The 21563-nt window shown below is 48.0% G+C and overlaps 2 protein-coding genes across 11 annotated transcripts in view; both read left to right on the top strand.

Moving 5' to 3' along the window:
• Window positions 1–84: 84 nt before the first annotated feature.
• On the top strand, window positions 85–778 carry LOC102984113 (glutathione peroxidase 1). Its single transcript, XM_028485492.2, has one exon. The coding sequence runs from the start codon at window positions 289–291 to the stop codon at window positions 571–573; it is 285 nt and encodes a 94-aa protein (XP_028341293.1). The 5' UTR covers window positions 85–288; the 3' UTR covers window positions 574–778.
• Window positions 779–11160: 10382 nt separating this feature from the next.
• USP4 (ubiquitin specific peptidase 4) overlaps window positions 11161–21563 on the top strand; it is a 51659-nt gene continuing 41256 nt past the window's right edge. For 2 of the 10 annotated variants that reach the window (XR_003678507.2, XR_003678506.2), the window contains exons 1-6: window positions 11164–11342; window positions 13203–13330; window positions 16979–17109; window positions 18525–18651; window positions 19278–19467; window positions 19554–19615. Coding sequence is in view for 5 of the 10 variants with exons in the window: in XM_007129870.4 (XP_007129932.1) it covers window positions 11242–11342; window positions 13203–13330; window positions 16979–17109; window positions 18525–18651; window positions 19278–19423; window positions 19554–19615 (695 nt within the window). In the remaining 5 variants the exon portion in view is untranslated. The other 8 variants (XR_003678505.2, XM_007129870.4, XM_007129868.4 and 5 more) reach the window with 6 other exon arrangements.

The following is a 21563-nucleotide window of genomic DNA, read 5'->3' as shown; positions in this document are numbered from 1 at the left end:
CCCGCCGGGCCCGGCAGCCGCGCGCCCTGGGGGCGGAGAGGCGGGCCACCGGCTCGCTTCCCTCCGGCGCTCGTCCCGGCTGGGGTTAAGGTCCACCCTGGGGTTGTGCAAGAAAGGCCACAGTCTAGTGACTCATGGAGAAACCATATTTGCAGTTAGAAGGCTTCCCTTCCCCTCGCAGCCCCGGGTCCCAGCTGCTCTCCCCTCCCGCAGGAAAATGCCAAGAACGAGGAGATCCTAAATTGCCTCAAGTATGTACGACCAGGCGGCGGGTTCGAGCCCAACTTCATGCTCTTCGAGAAGTGCGAGGTGAATGGCGAGAAGGCGCATCCGCTCTTTGCCTTCCTTCGTGAGGCTCTGCCCACGCCCAGTGACGACGCCACTGCCCTCATGACAGACCCCAAGTTCATCACCTGGTCTCCGGTGTGCCGCAACGACGTTGCCTGGAACTTCGAGAAGTTCCTGGTGGGCCCAGACGGTGTGCCCGTACGCAGGTACAGCCGCCGCTTTCTGACCATCGACATCGAGCCTGACATCGAAGCCCTGCTGTCCCAGGGGCCCAGCTGTGCCTAGGATGCCCCTCCTACCCCTGCTGCTTGGCAGTCACAGTGTTGCCCTCTGGGGATTTTATCCGTGAAGGTGTTTCCTCTAAACCTGCATGGAGGAATGCCAGATGTCCAGGAAAATCCCCCGAGATGGGCACTGGTCCTGTCCATCCCAGCCTCCCCTTTCCCAGACCATAGCTTTCTCATTAATAAAGTGCTAAGTGTGAGCAGAACTCTGTGTATGTCCTGTATCATTGTCAGACGGGGACACCTTTCCTACTAACCTAATTGTCATAGGGCTGGGAGCTTAAGCCCCCATTCCTTGGCTGGCATTACCTAGCCAAGCCTGAACATCCCCAAATTTTGTCTGCAGTGGAATTCACTCTTTCCTCTGTGGGAATCCTAGCTCCTGTCTCAGCGTTTCTCCCTCTGCCAGGACATGCAGCAGGGCCATCCTGAGGCCCTGTTACAAGAGAAAGTCTTTATTTCAAAAAGAGGAAGAAATTTCAAAGGCTGACTGCCTAGCCTCAGTAGTTAGGCCTCTCCTTCCTGAGTATTTGCTCTGCTCAAAATGACCTTCACAAAAAATAACACCATGGGCTCCCACTCACGTTTAGAGTCTGTGGCTTTGTAACTGCAGAACCAGCCCAAACTGGCCCTGCTCTGTTGATAACAAGATACTAAGTTGTTCTTCAGAGATAGCAGAACAAAACCGCAAGTCATGCAGCAGAGGAGAAATTTTGAATTCTAATAATGCCTGGAACCAAGTTTTTCCACCTCCACCCCTCCTCCCCCACACAGAACCAAAAGAACCCGGACATGACCAGAACCTGAATGCTGGAACCCTTTCAGAAGTGAAAGATCCATTGTCCAGGAAGACCCAATGCTGAAGTCCCCTTTATCATACCTTACCATAAATGGCCAAGTTCCAAAGCCCTCCAGTCAAAACCTGCCCCACCAGTGCTTCCACATATGACCCATCCTCCCCTAACTCAAAAAAGTTTGACCAAACCCCAGATTAGGGAGATAGATTTGAGAGCCTTGCCTCCTGTCTCCTTGCCGGTCAACCTCCCAATAAAGGTCTTTGCTCAAAAGTGGGTGCCATAGTATTGGCTTCTATGTGTGTTGGGCAGCAAGTCCTTACTTGGTAACAGCCTCCTCAAGTGTTAGGGCCATACAAGCCCACTTTACACAGTTGGCAACTTATGCAACATAACTTTCTTTCCCCATTACTTTGCTAGATCTTTGCATAGGGCTACCCAGCACTTCTATCTGCTCTGATGCTGTGCTTACTGGCTGCTGCCTCTCAGGTACTCAGAAGAGTATACAACTGGTTGTTCTGACCATGCCCTGCAGTTGCAATTGCATGGTCAGGCTTCGGGTAGGCGCGTATCTTGGAGGCCAGCACTGCTTCTCAGGTATGGCTCAGGTCCAACTTCTCCATCTGTTGTTCCTGTTGTCAGTAATCTCTTGAGACACCTAGAGCCACTTCCTATCGCAATACAAGGGACTCTGCCGGGCTTGTATGCAATGAAGCTTCTGTTGGGACAGACAAGCACCCAGATATGTGTTATCAGCCCAGAACACGGTCCAGAGGTTCTGGGGTCCTAATGTTTATGCTCAAATTGGTGGCTCAAGTCCCTTCTGTGTCTTAACCAACTCTCAAGAACTTTTCTTCCAACCGTAAGCAGGCATCTTTGCTGCTGCCCTCCCCCTCTGCCTGCCCTTAGGTCATTAAGGGCTGTGTCTGTTCTGGCTCCCTCTCTCTCCATCATCAAAACAGGCCCACCTCCCTCTGGCTGCAAGGCCTCTCCACCTCGCTTTTGAGTCCCCTCTGAGGTAACAAGGCAGAGGTCTGTTCCCCATTGAGACCCCACTCTATCTGTGCTCCTCTCAGAACCAAAAGTCTTGATTACATCTGTGAGTGACTGGTCTGCTTCCCCAGAGGGTGAAAGTCTGGGAGGTGGAAAGGGGCTGGTCATCTCCTCAGGGTCCATAGGGCCTGGAGTAAAGCATGAATCAGCCAGTGTTTGTCAATTAAAATAAAGAGAATAACTTTCCACTCAAAACAGGGTCAGGGGGACTTCCCTGGTGGCACAGTGGTTAAGAATCCGCCTCTCAAGGCAGGGGACGCAGGTTCGATCCCTGGTCTGGGAAGATCCACATGCCATGGAGCAACTAGGCCCGTGTGCCACAACCACTGAGCCCACACGCCACAACTACTGAGCCCACGCACTGCAACTACTGAAGCCCGCGCGACTAGAGCCCATGCTCCGCAACAGGAGAAGCCACCGCAATGAGAAGCCCGCGCACCACAATGAAGAGTAGCCCCCACTCTCCGCAACTAGAGAAAGCCCACGTGCAGCAACAAAAACCCAACACAGCCAAAAGTAAAAAAAAAAAAAAATAAAAAAAATAAAAAACAAACAGGGCTTCCCTGGTGGCACAGTGGTTGGGAATCTGCCTGCCAATGCAGGGGACACGGGTTCGAGCCCTGGTCTGGGAAGATCCCACATGCCGCGGAGCAACTAGGCCGGTGAGCCACAACTACTGAGCCTGCGCGTCTGGAGCCTGTGCTCCGCAACAAGAGAGGCCGCGACAGTGAGAGGCCCGCGCACCGTGATGAAGAGTAGCCCCCGATTGCCGCGCTAGAGAAAGCCCATGCACAGAAATGAAGACCCAACACAGCCAAAAATGAAAATAAATAAATAAATAAAAATTAAACAACAAAAAACGGGTCAGGGATTTTTGAGGATTATTTGTAGACTCCAAATCTGACTGCTGGAATGGAAACTAACAACCTATACACCTGGGTATATCTGGGTATACCTAGGCCATCTTTGACCTCCTTAAACCCCACATCTCTTCTCTAAAAGCCCTTTGCTCCTTTATTGCAATACTCATCATTCAGCCCTGTGCCATATACTCTGCTGGGTGCCAGGATACAGTCCTCAGGAAAGCAGAAGACTCTATAATTACTAAATGCATGTTTAGTTCTATGAGAGTAGTATGGGGTACTTTGAGAATAAATTAGAGGGCCTGGCCCAGTGGGGAGGATCACGCTTTTGTCTCTTGGAGGGAGTGACAGTGAAGCTGAAGAGAGGTTAAAGAGCAGTTAGCTGAGGAACAAGCTGATGGAGGGTGGACAGGCAGGGAGTTCAGTGTGTGAAGGTCTGAGGTGGAAAGGTGGCATCACTGACAATCAGGTAACACAAGGAGGAGCAGGTGTGGGGAGAAGAAAAGTGTTTAGATTCAGATTTGGCTCATGAGACATCCAGATGGAGATATCTGGAGCAGGTGCTTACAAGAGGCTCAGAAAAGGAATTTGGGTTGGAGACAAAGGTCTAGTCAAGGGGCCAGTAAGTAGCCATTGGAGAGGATATGGTCTCACCTGGGGAGAGTGGCAAGAAGAAGATCAGGGGGCCTAAACTTGAGGCCTATGAATTCACAGTGCTTCTGGGTCAGAGGGCAGAGAGGCACAGCTGGAACAGTGATGGATGGAGTCAAAGAGCCGAGGGAAGGGACATTTCATAAAGAATTGTTAGCTGGGGGGACTTCCCTGGTGGTCCAGTGGTTAGGATTCTGCGCTTCCATTGCAGAGGGCACGGGTTCAATCCCTGGTCAGGGAACTAAGATCCCGCATGCCTCACGGCGTGTCCAAAATAAAAAAAATAAAAAGAATAGTTAGCTGGGATGAGTGCTTGTGAACTGAGGGTTCCTCAGCAAGTGCAGTGTTGGGGGGAGCTAGAGCTGTAACCAGACAGCCAGTGCCCGAGATCTACCAGGTCCTATTCTGGGAGCTAATACACAGTGCCCAAAAATCACCTGGGTGCTTGTTAAAAGCTATGTCCACGGCCCCCCTCCAGAGATGCTGATGTGGATAGCCTGGGGATTTAGGGTCCTATTCAATGTCCTACAGCTGAACCCATGAGGAGAGACTTCCTGCTCCAACTCTCCCCTTTCCTGTAAAGGGTCAGTGCGGCCCCGGCCACACTCTCTGGTTAGGCTCTGGGATGGGAATCCAGGGCTTTCCAAACTGACTCCAACTTCTTCCCCTCTGGGTACCTGGTGACTCACCCCTCCTTGCCCACTTTTTTTTTTTTTTTTTTCTTCAGTTTATGCCTCGGGCTGCAAGAGAAAGGAAATTCTGAGATCCCCATGTAGCTGACACTGGCTGGTGAATACTCCTCCTCAGACTTGAAGCTGCATGCCTCCTTTAACTGTCCTTTTCAACTCTTTCTTTTTCTGGGAACACTCAGACTAAAGCCAGTTAACACTTCATCTTCCTCCCCAAGAAACTGGACATCTTCCCCCAAAACACACACATATTCTTTCTCATTCAACCATGCAACTGCTACTGGCTCGGACCTGCACCCACTCCACCCCATTGTGAATCAGCAGCTCAAATTAACAAGTAAAAGTGGAGGAATCCCAGTGAACCTGCCTGAGGTCCTGGCCTTTGGTAGCAGTGCCTCCGGGACACTGCCTGATCTGGGAGCAGGCAGCAGCATTTAGGCCACAGGTCTTCTGAGAAGGGGATGGGTCGTGCTGTTACTCAGTATGTTCAGAAGCCTCCATTTTAGCAGTTCTTCCAGAAATGCTGGTTAAAAAATTTTTTAAACCATTAAATCTGATAAAATATGTATATTAAATCACAAAGTACACACTAAAATTTGTCAGCTATACCTCAACAAAGCTGAAAAAAAATCTGATAAAATTCATTTGGTCAGGCACTTTTTGCACAATTAGTTCTTAATCAGATGACTTCCTCATTCTGTCTCAATGTAGTACCACAAACAACATTTAAAATAAGCTTATTTTCAGTGAGGCATTCCTGGCCTGATCAGCCTTTTCTCATAGGTTTTAACTTTGGGGTAATACTGAGTAAAAAACACTTGCTAAAGCTTTCCACAAGAGAAATAAATCCATCCACAGCATGGATTTTTAAAGAATGGGCAGGGATCCCTGTCAGAGTACTCTGAATTTGGCAGGTTTTTGTTATTACAATCACCAAATAGGCTAGATAAGCATGCTTTCATAGAGGTGTGACACACCTGGGCTGGCACTAAAATAAAGCCCAGCTGGAGCTGGTCAATAAGTTACTGGGCATCAGGAACTGCTGGACTGGGAAGCAGGAGCTCAGATGAGAGAAGTTCTTGCCCAAGGAGTGAGGGCTCATGGGCACTGGCCCTGGGGGTAACAGAGAAGCCAACTTGAGATCTGATATTCTTCAGCTTTGACCTACCCAAGAACTCAAATCCAGACTTGTCACGTGAAAAAACAAAAATAAAGTCACTAACTAGGTGGGCCACTTGCTGGTGGGTATTCTGTTAGTTGCATCCAGAAGCATTGAAACTGACAGGACATGACAGTGATGTGCTGGGCAGAGGCCCAGTAGCCCTTCTATCATTCATCCTGCAGAAGAAACCCCACTCCTATCACCCCTCCCAGGTCCAGTGTAGCCGTGGCCAGCAAGGCCAAGGTGGGAGACCACAGAACAGGCTTACTTAATCCAAATGCCCAGAGTCGGGACAGTATCCAGGGGCAGGTGCAGCCCACCTTGGGTGGTGTCCTACAGTCCTGCAGGCTACCTGACTCCACAGGGAGGCGAGTGGAGGGAATCTGAGCCTCCCTGCAGAAGAAGCACCTATTACCCCAGCCTCCTCTGTCCCCAGCATGTGGCTATACCTGTGTACATGTGTGTGAATCTAAAGAAGCCCTGGTCCCCTCAGGATTCCTTGGCAGACTCATCATGCATCCTCAAAGGTCGGGGGGATGTTAAGCATACTGTTTTTGTTTTTTTTTGGGGGGGGGGGCCTCACCGCATGCATCCTCAAAGGTCGGGGGGATGTTAAGCATACTGTTTTTGTTTTTTTTTGGGGGGGGGGGGCCTCACCGCTGCGCAGCATGTGGGATCTTAGTTCCCTGACTAGGGATCGAACCTGCACCCCCTGCACTGGAAGTGCGGAGTCTTAACTACTGGACCACCAGGGAAGTCCCTCCCTTTTTTTCTATCTTTAATTTTTTTTCATCTTTAATGTTAAGCATACCTCTGCTTCCTACACCAGTTGCTTATGTTTCCTTCCTAGCAAAGTGTCTATAGCATCACCCTCCATGTTCCTCTAGCACTTTTATCACACAACACACTATAATTACATGTGAAAACATCTTCTCCAACTTCACTGGCTGGGAACCCCTGGACGGTAGGGACTGTGAGGACATAACAGATTATCAAATGAAAAAAATGACTACTACCTGGATAATTCTTTCATTCATTCACCCAAGAAATGCTTATGGAGAATTTGCTCTGTGCAAAGGGAAAATGACACATACAATTAATATCTAAATGCTTATTCAAGGTTAAGACATTGACGGTAACAGAATTAGAGCAGGAAGAGGAGACATGACCACACATGGGCCCAGCAAACAACACCTTCCCCACCCAATCAGGGCTAGCTACCGACAGTGGCATAATCAGAATGGAATCTCCAACATGGGAAAAATGATCCCACGTCCTTTCTGTGAGATTCATTCAGTTTTTTGCCTCTGTCACCTTCCCCAGTAACCCAACCCTTATGTAACAGAGGTGAAAGTGTCACTGAAAAGACATTTAATTCTTCTAAAATGTACCTCTAGAGCCTTTCACTTTTTCACAGTCCCCTGGGCAAGGTAAGGAAGCACAGGCAAGAAGGAAATAAAAGTATTTCTCTCCTGATGCCACCTCTAATCAAAAGGTGCCCAAGGGACTTCCCTGGTGGTGCAGTGGTTAAGAATCCCCCTGCCAATGCAGGGGACACGGGTTCGATCCCTGTCCGGGAAGATGCCACATGCTGCAGAGCAACTAAGCCTGTTGGCCACAACTACTGAGCCCACGTGCTGCAACTACTGAAGCACACGTGCCTAGAGCCCATGGTCCGCAACGAGAAGCCACTGCAATGAGAAGCCCACGCCCCGCAACAAAGAGTAGCCCCCGCTCACCGCAACTAGAGAAAGCCCGCACGCAGCAACGAAGAACCAATGCAGCCAAAAAAAAAGGTGCCCAGTATTTGTGAATACAGCCACACATGCTCTGTGATTGCTGGCCAAGTGTGGACCAAGGGTGACTGGGGAGGGCCAACTCCAGGTAGGTTTAGAGCAAGCCATAGTACCAGCCAAGGCAAGAACTTTATGATTTGGAACCAAATAAAACTTAAAGTTCACACACCCAGACATTACAAACCCTCAATTAGATAGATCATCACAGTCCAAGATCGTAGTATGTAACCAATCAGCCAGACCTGTTGCCTCCAGCTCTCTTCCTCCTTTCCTTCCTGTTGTTGTGTTCCAAGCTCCCTTGGCAACGGGTGAGTTGTTCAGTTCTTGGGTTTGGTTGTGGGGCCAAGAGAGGGGCCTACTAGGCCCATACCTCTCCCTAGGGGAAATGGCGCAACAGAGAACACAGTCCTGGGGCCAGGGTGTCTCCTGAGATGAATCACTCAACTCCTTTCCTCCCAAATCCACGGGTCACTCTCACAACAGCAGGAACACACAGGCAGATGTTCATTGTTTCTAGTTCTCAGTTTTTAACATATAATCAAACTCACTAAGAAAGTTTTAAAACTGGAAATAATGGTGATCTTCTGATTATGAAGTTTCACTTTATTCCTTGCATTTTAACTACTGGCACTTGATAATTTTAATATAAATTTTTAGGGACTACCCATAATTAGTGTACTATTTTTATAGCTATTTAAAAGCACTGAAGAGATCCAGGCTTAAAAAGATTTTCCAAAGTTTTCATTTTTATAATTAGGTTTTGTCCCCCTTTCTAGTGGTGCTGACGACTTGTCCTACTTCCTTAAGACTCTGACCCATGCCATAAATGGTATAGAAAAAACTGCTAAAAAAAGAAGAGGGAAGCAGACATTGTAATGTAGGTTCTGAAGTCATGTCAGTAACCCAACTTTCTTCTTCCATAAATAGGACTAAAGGCAGTGTTTCTCATTTAATAACATTTTTAACAATTTCAAAGAACTTTCATAGAAGGGCACTTGGGGTGTCAGGGTTGGCTCCCCAGATGTAGAATTATCACGTGATGGTAACTCTTTTTTTTTTTTTTTTGATGGTAACTCTTATCTGCAGGGGATTAACTGCTATGTGGTTATTCAAGGCAGTTTTAATTCCAAATTACTTTCCCCTGCTATCTACTCAACTGCCAAAAGGCATCTGTTACCAGATGGTGTGTGATAGATGTCCCAGGAGTGCAAATTAATTTCAATTAGCCAAAACCCAACATAAAAATAGTAAATCTGTTCAAATGACCTACCACAGCTTCACCAGGCCAGCTCTCTCTTCCACTCCCAACATTGAACATGGCTCATCTGTTTCTCCTCTCCTCCCTCATAGGCACCTTTCCAAAGGTTCCTAGTAGGTCTCTGGGCTGCACCACTGTAGGCATAAAGCACTCTCAGCTATTTCTCTCTGCTCTTCAACCTCCTACAATATCTGTGGGCCATTTAAGGTAGGACATATGGTCCCTCTGGCCTCCCTTCTAGCTTTAGCTCTCAGGTCCTTTCAGTCTAGAGAAAGGACTGGCCTAATCTTCACTCTTTGATCCTTCCTTGCTTGCTCCAGAAATTCTCTTTGACCCCTCTAGCCTCCTCTCCTTTAACATGCACCATCATTTCTATGCTTTCTTCAAGATCACACTCGGGACTTCCCTGGTGGCACAGTGGTTAAGAATCAGCCTGCCAATGCAGGGGACATGGGTTCGAGCCCTGGTCCGGGAAGATCCCACATGCCGCGGAGCAACGAAGTCCGTGGGCTACAACTACTGAGCCTGCATGCCACAACTACTGAAGCCCACGTGGCTAGAGCCTGTGCTCTGCAACAAATCTGTTCAAATGACCTACCACAGCTTCACCAGGCCAGCTCTCTCTTCCACTCCCAACATTGAACATGGCTCATCTGTTTCTCCTCTCCTCCCTCATAGGCACCTTTCCAAAGGTTCCTAGTAGGTCTCTGGGCTGCACCACTGTAGGCATAAAGCACTCTCAGCTATTTCTCTCTGCTCTTCAACCTCCTACAATATCTGTGGGCCATTTAAGGTAGGACATATGGTCCCTCTGGCCTCCCTTCTAGCTTTAGCTCTCAGGTCCTTTCAGTCTAGAGAAAGGACTGGCCTAATCTTCACTCTTTGATCCTTCCTTGCTTGCTCCAGAAATTCTCTTTGACCCCTCTAGCCTCCTCTCCTTTAACATGCACCATCATTTCTATGCTTTCTTCAAGATCACACTCGGGACTTCCCTGGTGGCACAGTGGTTAAGAATCAGCCTGCCAATGCAGGGGACATGGGTTCGAGCCCTGGTCCGGGAAGATCCCACATGCCGCGGAGCAACGAAGTCCGTGGGCTACAACTACTGAGCCTGCATGCCACAACTACTGAAGCCCACGTGGCTAGAGCCTGTGCTCTGCAACAAGAGAAGCCACCGCAATGAGAAGCCCGTGCACCTCAACGAAGAGTAGCCTCCGCTCTCCGCAACTAGAGAACGCCTGCACACAGAAATGAAGACCCAACGCAGCCAAAAAAAAAAAAAAAAAATCACACTCAAAAGGTACTTAAGTCAAAGGCTCCCTTTCACAGCTCGGGGTCTAGTCTTTGGTTCATACCCTGTAATGGTGCTTATCACGCACTTCTTGGCGCAGGGACTATTTGTGGAAGATCTCCTCTCCTCTATTAGATCGTATAAGGGCAGGTACTGGGTTTTATTTATTTTTCTCTGAGGGCGGGAACGGCTAGACTCACATAGGCCAGCTGCCTGGTCTCCTCCTTGCTCTGGGCGTACTTCCCCCTCCAGGAGGAGGGCTGTGTTTTTTGTATGCAAGGTCGAGTGGGAAACACGGTGTTCAGGACACTGTATCTTGCTGCAGCAACAAATCAGCAGCCTGTACATCTAATGTGGAGAATAGACCTAGTCCTCTCCTCCCACCCCCGTTGCTATCGCCCCTCTGTGGCTGCCTGCCTCCCTGACAAATAAAGCAGCTAGCTCAGTGGAGGGCTTGTGGAATTCAGCCTGGGCCAGGTGATTCTGGCGTCCAAACGGACACGATTGCTAATGACTAGGCCACACCGTCGAGTCCCGGTCCCAAAGCGCTGGTGCACCTGGCACTCTCCAAAATCCCTGTAGGGTCTCCCGGACAGGGACCTGGAGCTCACGTCTGGGCAGCTAAAGACTTGCCTAAGGTCTCTGCTGAAAAGTGGACTGGCCGGAGTGAAAACAAGAAAATCTAGTTCCAGGGCTCGTCGCACCTGGCGCTGCGTTTATTTAAGACCAGGATAACACCGCTGGCCGGAAGGGGGTGCCGGAAGGGTCGTGGGGCCTGCGGTCTGACTCCTTGAGATCGCCGGGCTGGACAGGGAAAGGGGTGCCGGACGGCCACCAGGCGGCGAGACCTGCCGGGCGGAGGAAGCGCCGGCTTCATCTCCGTGCCGCCTCCTCTTCCGGCCCCCCCTCCCGGCTCCACGGCGCACTGGCGGGAGAAGGGCGGCGCGTCGTGGGTGTTGGAAAGGCAGAGGCTGGCAGGCGCTGCGGGCCGCGGCGAAGGGAGGGGCTTGGGCGCGCGCACATGCGTGCGTGCGTGCGTGCGTGGGCGCGGACCACAGCGCTCTGTGCGCGAGGCGGATGTCCGGGCCGGGAGGGCCGGAGACACTGACGAGATGGCGGAAGGCGGGGGTTGCCGTGAGCGACCGGATGCGGAGACCCAGAAATCCGAGCTCGGGGCCTTGATGAGGACCACGCTCCAACGAGGGGCGCAGTGGTGAGTGCCGGGCCCACCTTTCCGCCCCACAGGGCCAGGGGCCGGCGCTCGGACGCTCAGGTCCGGCCCCTCTTTCCCGGCTTGGGCAGGGGCCAGGCGGGGGCGATGTTAGTGACCCTGAGAGAGTGGCTTGATCCCCGCCCCTTAGGGGAGGGAGCCCTAGATTATCTCTGGGAAAGCGTGGGTGGAGCTGAGGGTCGTCCCGGTCCATTCGGAGCCCCAGGGGGCGGATCCGGCGGAGGCTAGGGCTACGGGATGGACAGAAGCGGAACGCTCACGGGGACCTTCAGGTTGAGGAGAGTTGTTTACCTTTGAGGACTCGCTTTGTGACTTTGGGCGAAGGCGTCCACACCTCACAGACCCTGATTCCTTACTAATAAAACCAGCGTAGCGATATTTGGCGCCCCTGCCTTCAGTTGGTTGAGGCGTAGATCCGAAGTAGATGCTTGTAACTTGTAAACTGCCGAACAGACGTCAAGGTCAGAGGCTGAACAAATGTCTGAGAGCCCCAGGTTGTTTTGGTAGCAGATGTCAAAAATAATTGTGGCGGCAGCATTTCGGAGTGGGAGAGGCGGGTAGCCTAGAGCCTAACTAAAAAGAGGATTGAAAGACCAGGATTTAGAAGAGCAAGTCTGAGTCAGGAAGTTTTTCTTAATAAATTGTCTAGTAGAAGGGACAGGACTTCCACTAGTGAAGAGATTCCTGGGTGGCATTATTGTGTGGGAGCAGAAAACTGGGACTTGTCTTTGTATTGAATATGATTGATCAACCCTCTTTGGAAACTATGGTAGTGGTGATAATGCCCCTTATAGTGACAGAGGAATTGAGCAGGGAAGAGAAGCGTTGAGATTAGGAAGAATTCAGTCTTTACAGTGTTCTTGAGCTAGCCAGGCTGTGAAAGGCAGGGCAGGCAGAAGTACTTTTAGATGATATCCTGAGTAGTGGTGGCACATGAAAAATACTCAACAGAAGCAGAGGAAGTTTCACATAGACTAAAATCACACACTAAAAGTGTTTGGAGGGGAAAGAGCATTTTAGAGATTTGGATATACTTATGGATCCTTGTGGCCTTGGGGAAGCTGCCTGATCTCCTCTGAAGTGTGTTGGTTGTAAAATTTGAAGGACTCGCCAATATAATTGTTGTGCTTTGTTCCCATACAGAGGTTTTCCCCTCCTTCTGTCTTAATTGTAAAACATCATGGTGATACTTCTAAAATATAGCCAGATCAACTTAATGCTTTTTTGACAAGATAAACACACCAAGACAATATTTTATGTATATATGTATGTGTCTATATGTATACATGTGTACAGGTATGTGTGTGTGTGTGTATATATATATATATATATACACACACACACACATATATATATACACACACAAACACATTTTTTGATATCTTGTTTGGTCCTCAAAGGAAAACTGAAGTGTGTGATGTTATTATCTCATTTTTAGAAAGAAAATTGTTATACTGCTGTTCACATCAAGCAAAGCAGTGTAACCAAACTGTCTGCCTGGACAAGGACCTCTACAAAGATCATTATGAAATTAATGACATGGTCATTAGCAAACAAGATTTTCCCCATAGAAAGAATTTCTTTAAACAAGCATTTTGAAGCCAGTCATTTCCTTCCTTTCATTTATGAATTCTTTCAACAATCATTTCACTTAATGGATGCCTGCCTTGGGCCAGGCTCACCGTGCCATGCAGGGCCTGGTCCTGCTCCTGCTCTTGAAAGTGTCTTTTAGTGGGAGTTGCTTGCTCCCCAAGTGAAAGGACCATAAAAAAATGGAGGGAGCAGCTGTAGAAACTTACAAGCTCAGCTTGTCTGGTACAGTAAATTTTTGTCTGTCTCTAGGTATCTTATTGACAGCCGGTGGTTCAAGCAGTGGAAGAAGTATGTGGGCTTCGACAGCTGGGATATGTACAGTGTGGGTGAACATAATCTGTTTCCTGGCCCGATAGATAACTCCGGACTCTTTTCAGGTGCAGTATCCTGTTGCTTATCTAACTGAAATGTCCACCTGGGTAGTGGCCTGAGGTCATGTTTATCTGTAACATGGATATCGTGAACCTGACTTTCCTACTGTGAGGGGATAGAAACAAGTGTCCTTGACTTGTGTCTATAGCAGAAGTCTATGCAGACCCTCATGTAGAAGTTAAGCTGCTTTTTTTTCCCTAAATTAACTGCTCTTGGTAAGAGCATGCTTCTAGCATTTTAAATTTCTGTCTGCCTGTCTCTTTTTCTCTTTTTTTCAAATTAATTCTGCTAGAGATTTCAGATTTTAGATTAGTGTATTGAATGGAAAGAAATAGGATATCATTTTGAAACGGCATCTGGAATCTGAAATTTGGGAACCAGAATTTTCTGTGTTACCTTTGCAGTGAAATAAATTGTAGACCTGTCAACATTCATCAGGCATTCCTGTGATGGCCATGTTTGTCATAGAAGTAGTATAAGGGGAGGTGGAAGGTTAGTAGAGTTATGATCACAGTCAGCTCCCAAAGTAAGAAGTGACTGAAAAAGTGATGTATGACACACCTGAGCTTGGCTTGCACCTTTAGATGCACAGAAATGGCAGTTGGCCTTTCCTAGGCTTTGTTCTGCCTGGCTTTAGACTCCCTTGCAACCAGGACAGAGGTGATCTGTTTCCTGGGCCCACAATCAGGGCAGCAGGAAGGCAGACAGTGCATGAAGCTTTTGAGGCTTGATTCAAGTACATAACACTACCTGAGTGTTTTTAAAAATGAGCAGTGCTTCAGCATATACCTTGTTTTAGGGGAGGTCTGAATGACAATAATGTCATAGGCTTTGTTTACTGATGTAAGTCAGATGGTGGCAGTATACCGTGAAGTTACCCCAAAGGATCATTGCATCGTGTTTGCACTTTGTCCTTTTCCCTCTTTTTTTTTGAATAGGAGAATTCTTAAGGCTTTTAATAGTATTGGTGATGAGAATGCTAGAGCTGGAGAGACCCTCTGAAGTAATTTTGCCTGACCTTCAGCTAAGGACAAGCATTCCTTCTGTGGTCTTCCAATTTGATGTCACCTGGCTTAGGCTCAAAACATTTGTTGTGTACTTGGGAAGTGAGAAGTACATTCCGTTCAGACCCTGGAACATTGACAGTGTGTGAATAGTCTATCTCTGGCCAGTGAGGGCCACCCTCTTAGTTCTTGGGCTCTCCAGTCACCTGCCAGTCCCAGTCTGGCTGCCTTCCGCCTAGAGTCATAAGAATGACCTAAAAGGGGCTCTTGAACATGTAGGAAGGAGGGGGTAGGGCAACTTGCTAATGTTGTCTGCAGAGCACCCCTCTCTTATTTCCACCTGTGCCCCTGCTGTATATCTGGAATCCCAATGCTTAGACCAAACTGTGCTCTCCTTTTTTGCCTTTATTTGCCTCTGTTGGAGAAATTTTCAGAGCCTAAATCCTTTTTGTAAAACTCATGTGTGATTTTTAGCATGCTGCCCTTGGACTGATCCAGTTTTAAGTGAAAATAGTGAACTGCATTGAAAATTCCTGTTAAGTTCCTGTGTTTGCCCTATAGTGTCATAGAATGACATTTTGAGAAAATTGTCACTGAGCTCCAGAGGAGAAAGCCTTGTAAGAATTGATGTACTTGGGGTTGATGATGCTAAAAGCTCTCGGTTCCTTTCCCACATTTAAAGGTTTCTGGCTGCTGTTTGGCACAGTGTGCGTGGCCAGATCTGCATAGTGCTTAGTGTTAGAAATGAAGGTGTATGTCTCCAAGTAAGACAAGTGAATAACCTTTATGAGTTCTAATTTGCAAATCAGAGAAAACCTCGGAGTTGAGGTGTCAGTTTTTTTCAGAAACTCTTGTTTCAAGTAGAATGATAAGTACTACCCCTGTGCCATCCTTCTGTTGCTGAATAGAAAAGGGGTGGTCGGTCAGTATTAATCATGCCAGAGCTGCTGTGGAATGTGGTTGGCTCATCAGTGAGAAGGAGCCACTTTTTTTTTTCTTTTAAATTATGGTAAAATACACATAAAATTTACCATCTGCATATTTTTAAGTGTTCAGTAGTGTAAAGTATATTCACATTGTTGCACAACCCATCTCCAGAACTTTTTTATCTCACAAAACTGTAACTCCATACTCATTAAACAGTATTTCCAATCTCCTTTCCCCCCAAGCCCCTGGCAACCACCATTCTACTTTCTGTCTCTGAATCTGACTATTCTAGGTACCTAATGTAAGTGGAATCATACAGTATTTGTTTTTCTGTGACTGGCTTATTTCATTTAGCATAATGTCCTCAAGGTTTATCCATGTTAACAGCATGTCAGAGTTTCTTTATTTAATTTAATTTATTTATTTGCTTTTTTTGTGGTACGCGGGCCTCTCACTGCTGTGGCCTCTCCCGTTGCGGAGCACAGGCTCTGCTCCGGACGCGCAGGCTCAGCGGCCATAGCTCACAGGCCTAGCCGCTCCGCGGCATGTGGGATCTTCCCGGACAGGGGCACGAACCCGTGTCCCCTGCATTGGCAGGCAGACTCTCAACCACTGCGCCACCAGGGAAGCCCAGAATTTCTTTTTTTTTAAAGGCTGAATGATATCCCACTGTGTGTATATACCACATTTTGTTTTTCCGTTCATCCTTCTCACCTTGGTATTCCTGTTCTCCAAGGCTGTTTAGTTACTTTACTTTTTCCTTGGAAATGAAAAAGGCAGAGGTGGATCAGATCTGAAACTCGCCCTGAGGAAGGGCAGAAGACCTCATGGGGTAGGGTGTAAACTGGTGGGAGAGGTGATAGGAAGCCCTGGACACCTAGTGCATGCCGTTTTTGGTTTTGTTTTTTGTTTTTGTTTTTGTTTTTAACATTGTCTGCCTTGAATTACAGATGAGTTGCACCATTGTGGGTACTTTTTGCTTCCCCGGCTTCATGGCTTCATTTGTCTGGAGGAGAATAGTGGCTCCCACTACTGCAGGATTGGGTGTAGATGGGCACAGGCTTAGCAGGGAGGCTTCCTTGATGGGAGATGATTAGTCTTCCCTTGATCCAGTCCCTTGGTCCTCCATTGAGAGAGTATGTTTCAGACCATGGATGTCCTTTTCTGACTCACAGTCATGTTGCCTCCGTGTGGGGTATAAGATGGATGCTTAGCATGTTAAAGGTGTTCTCCCTCCACATGGCCAGTGTCCAGCTGAGTTTTCACTTGGAGTGTTGAAAACTAAGAATGCTAAATGACTCTTGGTAAAATAAATTTAACTTCAATGATTTATTTGTTTGCTTTCTTAGTAAATCTTTCAAAGGAAGATGATATCTGACCTTAATGCAGTTTCACTAAGCAGAATATTACATTAAATATTCATAGTAAACAATTTTAATTGTGGAATCTGGAAGCACTTTGAAAGTGTAAATTGGAGTTTTTCTCTTTTCTCTTTCCTTCTCCTTCCAACTATGGAAGAAATAGAAGTTCCTCATAAAGTGTTCAGAAAGCATGGCTAAAGACTCCAGGTCTGCTCTGTGTTATGGCCAGTGACAGAATTTTGGAATTTTGTACTTGTTCCTATAAATGCTTTTCGTGTTTCTGAAAAGTACATAAGAATCATGTAAAACAAACATTTCTGGGGAGAAGAGCAGTGACCTATGTGCTGTTTTCCTTTTTCAGATCCTGAGAGTCAGACCTTGAAAGAACATTTAATTGACGAATTGGACTATGTCTTGGTCCCAGCCGAGGCCTGGAATAAGTTACTAAACTGGTATGGCTGTGTAGAAGGCCAGCAGCCCATTGTCAGAAAAGTGAGTACATGAATTGTTACACCTGCTGGTCAGTGTCAGTGAGTGCTCCCTGACACTGACTGGTATTGGTTTCCTGGGGTACTGGCCATACCTAAGAAGTTGAATGGAGGCCTCCAGGCATCACAGCTGCCCAGTGGCTTGGGATATGTCCAGCGGTGCAGTGAAAGCACATTCTGGAAGGTTCTATGAGAGAACGTTCACTGGGGTCATATGGATATACAGTAATGTACTGCTTCTTGTTTAACTTAACCTTTCTGATATTGCTTTTCTCCCTGTGCTTTTTTGTTTGTTTGGGTTTTTTTGTTTATTTTTGGCTGTATTGGGTCTTCATTGCTGCGCGTGGGCTTTTCTCTAGTTGCGGTGAGCGGGGGCTACTCTTCGTTGAGGTGCACTGGCTTCTCATTGTGGTGGCTTCTCTGGTTGTGGAGCACAGGCTCTAGGCGTGTGGGCTTCAGTAGTTGTGACTCGCGGGCTCAGTAGTTGTGGTGTACAGGTTTAGTTGCTCCGCGGCATGTGGGATCTTCCCGGACCAGGGATCAAACCCGTGTCCCCTGCATAGGCAGGCAGATTCTTAACCACTGCCCTACCCGCGAAGTCCCTCCCCCTTTGCTTAAGAATCTCTGGTCACACTGTTGAGTACCTCAGAAAACAGGTGTTTATATCTGAGAGAACAGTCTCTTGAGGGAAGGCAGGCCCTGGGAGAGAAACCCAGATTGTTAGCCCCTCTGGTAGACAGGACTGGTGAGAATACCACCAGCCTGATTCCCACAGTTGTTTGCTTATCCCACTGGAGGGGGACATCACAGGAGTCCACATGACTACTGATATGTAGGCATTGGGTAAATCTCTTACTCTGCCTGGTGTTTAGTTTCCCTTCTTAGCAGAGTAGGAAAGGGCTGCAGTCCTGAGGCCAAGCTTCTAAGAGTCGCTCTTCAGGGCCAGAACTACCTTCTTTCTCCACCTTGAAACCTGGGACTCCAAGAGGGGTTAGGTATCAAATGGTTAGGGGCATGCCGGCCTCCCACAGATGTCCGCTCCTGCCCACAGTCCTGCCATGTGGCGAGCATGCTGCCAAGGGCTTTAACTGTATTCTCTAGGCCTCTAATTCCACAGACCCTGCAAGGGAGGCATCATGATCCCCACTAAGAGAAGAACAATGACTTTCCTGTTGTGCAGTGTTGTTGCCAGCTCTGGTTCCATCCAGATGCTCTTGGTTGGTCCTAATGAGTGGAAGTAAAGTTTTTAAACTAGGACAGATGCCAGTGGCTTTAAAAATCTGTACTTTTGATCCCCCGATCACTTAAGGAAACTGATTATCATGTGGATTCTGCCTTTTGCCACTGATGAGACATGTTGCTTCCAAGACTGCCCTGGTGTGGAACCACTGCTCCTTCACCCGTGCCTCTTGTTCACAGGTTGTAGAGCATGGCCTGTTTGTCAAGCACTGCAAGGTGGAGGTGTATTTGCTGGAATTGAAGCTTTGTGAGAACAGTGACCCCACCAATGTGCTGAGTTGCCATTTCAGCAAGTCAGACACCATCGGTGAGTAGCTGGGCTGGAGTTCCAGGTATCCAGTGAGAGTGCAGGGCATTGTGGCTAATGAGAGGGAAGCTGGGGCACCCTCTTCAGACTTGTTACCCAGATAATCTCGGGTTGTGGTTACCAGTCCTGACCAGGGAGCCTGCTCCCCAGGGCATTCTTGTGGACAGCTAAGCTTGGGAATCATATTGTATAAAACACTGGGCATGGTCTCTGCCCACTTAACATATGGTAATAAGGGCGAAGAAATGCAGATTCAGAGAGATTAATGTCACTTATTCAGAAATCTCAGTGAGAAAACGGCAGAGCTAGCATTTGAAACCAAATCTATCTTAACTCCAAAGATAAGTTTTCCGACTTTTCCATGTTGCTTTTGTGCTAAAAATGGGGACCCACATCATTAAAGAATGGGAAGCATAGGGACAATTTTTGGTTGTATGAATGCAAGAGGATGCCCATGGAAGATGTTTGCCTTAGGAGTCACCAAGGGGCTGAGGTTGGTCAGAAGTTTTGATCCAGAGCATCCAGTGATCATCTGAAAAGGACGGAGGATGAGCATTCGCTTGCCATGGCTGTTGCTGGCCTTGCTTCTGGAGAAAACCCTGAGTGATGTTTCTGCCTGTCCCCAGCAACCATTGAGAAGGAAATGCGGAAGCTGTTCAACATCCCTGCGGACCGTGAGACACGGCTGTGGAACAAATACATGAGCAACACCTACGAGCAGTTGAGCAAGCTAGACAACACTGTGCAGGATGCTGGGCTGTACCAGGGTCAGGTAGGAGGGCCCAAGCCATGCCCCAGCAGACAGCTCTGCCCAGGGTGTGTGGACAGGTATCTTTTGGTTCTGAGCATGTCAACAGTGAGATGGTTTGCACATTCCTAATATGGTTTCCCCTTTCACTCAGGTGCTAGTAATCGAGCCCCAAAATGAAGATGGCACGTGGCCAAGGCAGACCCTGCAGTCAAAGTAAGTGGACTTTTTCTCCCTGCAGCTGGGCAACAGGTGTGAGAGAGATACTATTTCCTAAGGCAGTTACTTGTGCTAAGAAAATAAAATTCTAAATCAGATGAAAACATATTCGATTATGTATCCGGAGTCTATAATCCTGGCTTTTGGTAAGCAGTGTGCTGGGCAGCCATCTCAGGGGAAGCTGTCAGGTGTGTGAACAAGGCAGTGAGCCTCTGCTTGTTGAGAATGAAAGGAGAAGAGAAGAGGTCAGGATCTGGGCCAGGATCTGCTCTGCCAAGAGGTGGCTTTGTCTCTGTCAAGGGCATTTATTTTCTCCACCTATAGTTAGAGGCTTTGATGGAAGAGAAGAGGGCTCAGGCATGGGGTCTTGCATGACTTAAAGGTAATAGTTTGATCCCATCCCACTCTTTACCCAGGGGCCTGTTTCTCATTGTTGTCCTCGTCGTTCGCTGGGGGAATTACTCTGCTCCTTAACTGGGGCTCCAGGCACCTCTGTCTCAGGAGATGTTCATGTGTGGTATGAAGTTAATGCATGTTCTGAGAAGGGGACAGAAAGAAGTGTTGAATTTTTCTTACGGTATAAGATGGGGGAATCGTGTCTGTGTTCCAGTAGTTAATGGGGACAGTGTTGGTCTTTGCTTTCTTCCCTCAGTCAGGCCCTGGACAGTGACTGTTTTGTAGTAATGGGCTCTTAGCTCTTTTGAAAATTATGAAAGCTCTGAGCTCTCTCTCAAGAAACATGCAGGAAGACGCAACATTTTGCCAATAATCTCAAGGGTTTTACAGACACCCTGAAGCCTAGCCATGGACTTCAGTTTAAGAAACTCTGGTCACCAGTTCCTGAGAAGATGACAAAATAGCTATGGTAGGCAGAATAATGATCGTGTCCCTCCCCAGAGTCCATGTCCTAATCCCCAGAACCTGTAAGTAGGTTACATGGCAAAAGGGACTTTGCTGATGCGATTAAGGATCTTGAGATGGGGAGATTATCCTGGATTATCTGGGTAGGCCCAGTATAAACATGAGGGTCCTTATAAATGAAAGAGGGAGACAGGAGAGTCAGATGTCAGGGCAGAAGCAGAGTCAGAGTGGTGAAGTGTGAGAAAGACTCGACTGGCCATGAGCCAGGGAAGGTGGGCAGCCTCTAGAAGTCCCTGGAGCCCTCACCAAGGAACACAGCTCTGCCCACACCTTGATTTAGCTCAGTGAGAAGAATTTTGGACTTTGGACCTCCAGAACCGTAAGATAATAAATTTGTGTTGTTTAAGCCACTAAGTTTGCGGTAATTTGTGACAGCAGCCATAGGAAACAAATATACTAGCCCAGCCTGCTGACTCCCTTCTTGGGATGGAAATGCCACAGAACCAAGAGAAAATAACATAAAAACTGCGACAACCCCCTTGGGAGAAGGTGCTTGGATTCTAGTCTGTGAGGTAGGGTTGACAGCTTGGAGTGGAAGAGCCTCTGCGTACTGGCCAAGAGAGACTGTTTTCAGTTGTGCCTTTTTCTCTTCCTACTGTTGCCTTTCCCTATCCCTTCCACACCGTCAGGCCTGAGAGATTCCAGTGAAGGGAAACAACTTTTGGAAAAGAGCAGTGCCTCATTGAGATGCCCTGAAGGTTTGAGTCTCCTGGTAGAGGGTGTCCAATGGTGAATGAGCTCAGAGCAGAAGTCCTAAGGCACATTCACCTCCCTACTCCCTCAGTAGTGCCGGACACTGTTCTAGATGCCAAGGATACAGCAATAAACAAAACAAAGTTTCTATCCTCAAGGAGCAGAAAATAGATAAATTAAAAAAATACATGTCTGGGGCTTCCCTGGTGGCGCAGTGGTTGAGAGTCCGCCTGCCGATGCAGGGGACACGGGTTCGTGCCCCGGTCTGGGAGGATCCCACATGCCACGGAGCGGCTAGGCCCGTGAGCCATGGCCGCTGAGCCTGCGCGTC

This window comes from Physeter macrocephalus, unplaced genomic scaffold (assembly GCF_002837175.3).
Source record: "Physeter macrocephalus isolate SW-GA unplaced genomic scaffold, ASM283717v5 random_416, whole genome shotgun sequence".
Lineage (NCBI taxonomy): Eukaryota > Metazoa > Chordata > Mammalia > Artiodactyla > Physeteridae > Physeter > Physeter macrocephalus.
This window is presented reverse-complemented; position numbering and strand designations above follow the sequence as displayed.

Coding starts and splice junctions, on each gene's coding strand:
- LOC102984113 (XM_028485492.2), top strand. CDS start 289: ATGCTCTTCGAGAAGTGCGAGGTGAATGGCGAGAAGGCGCATCCGCTC.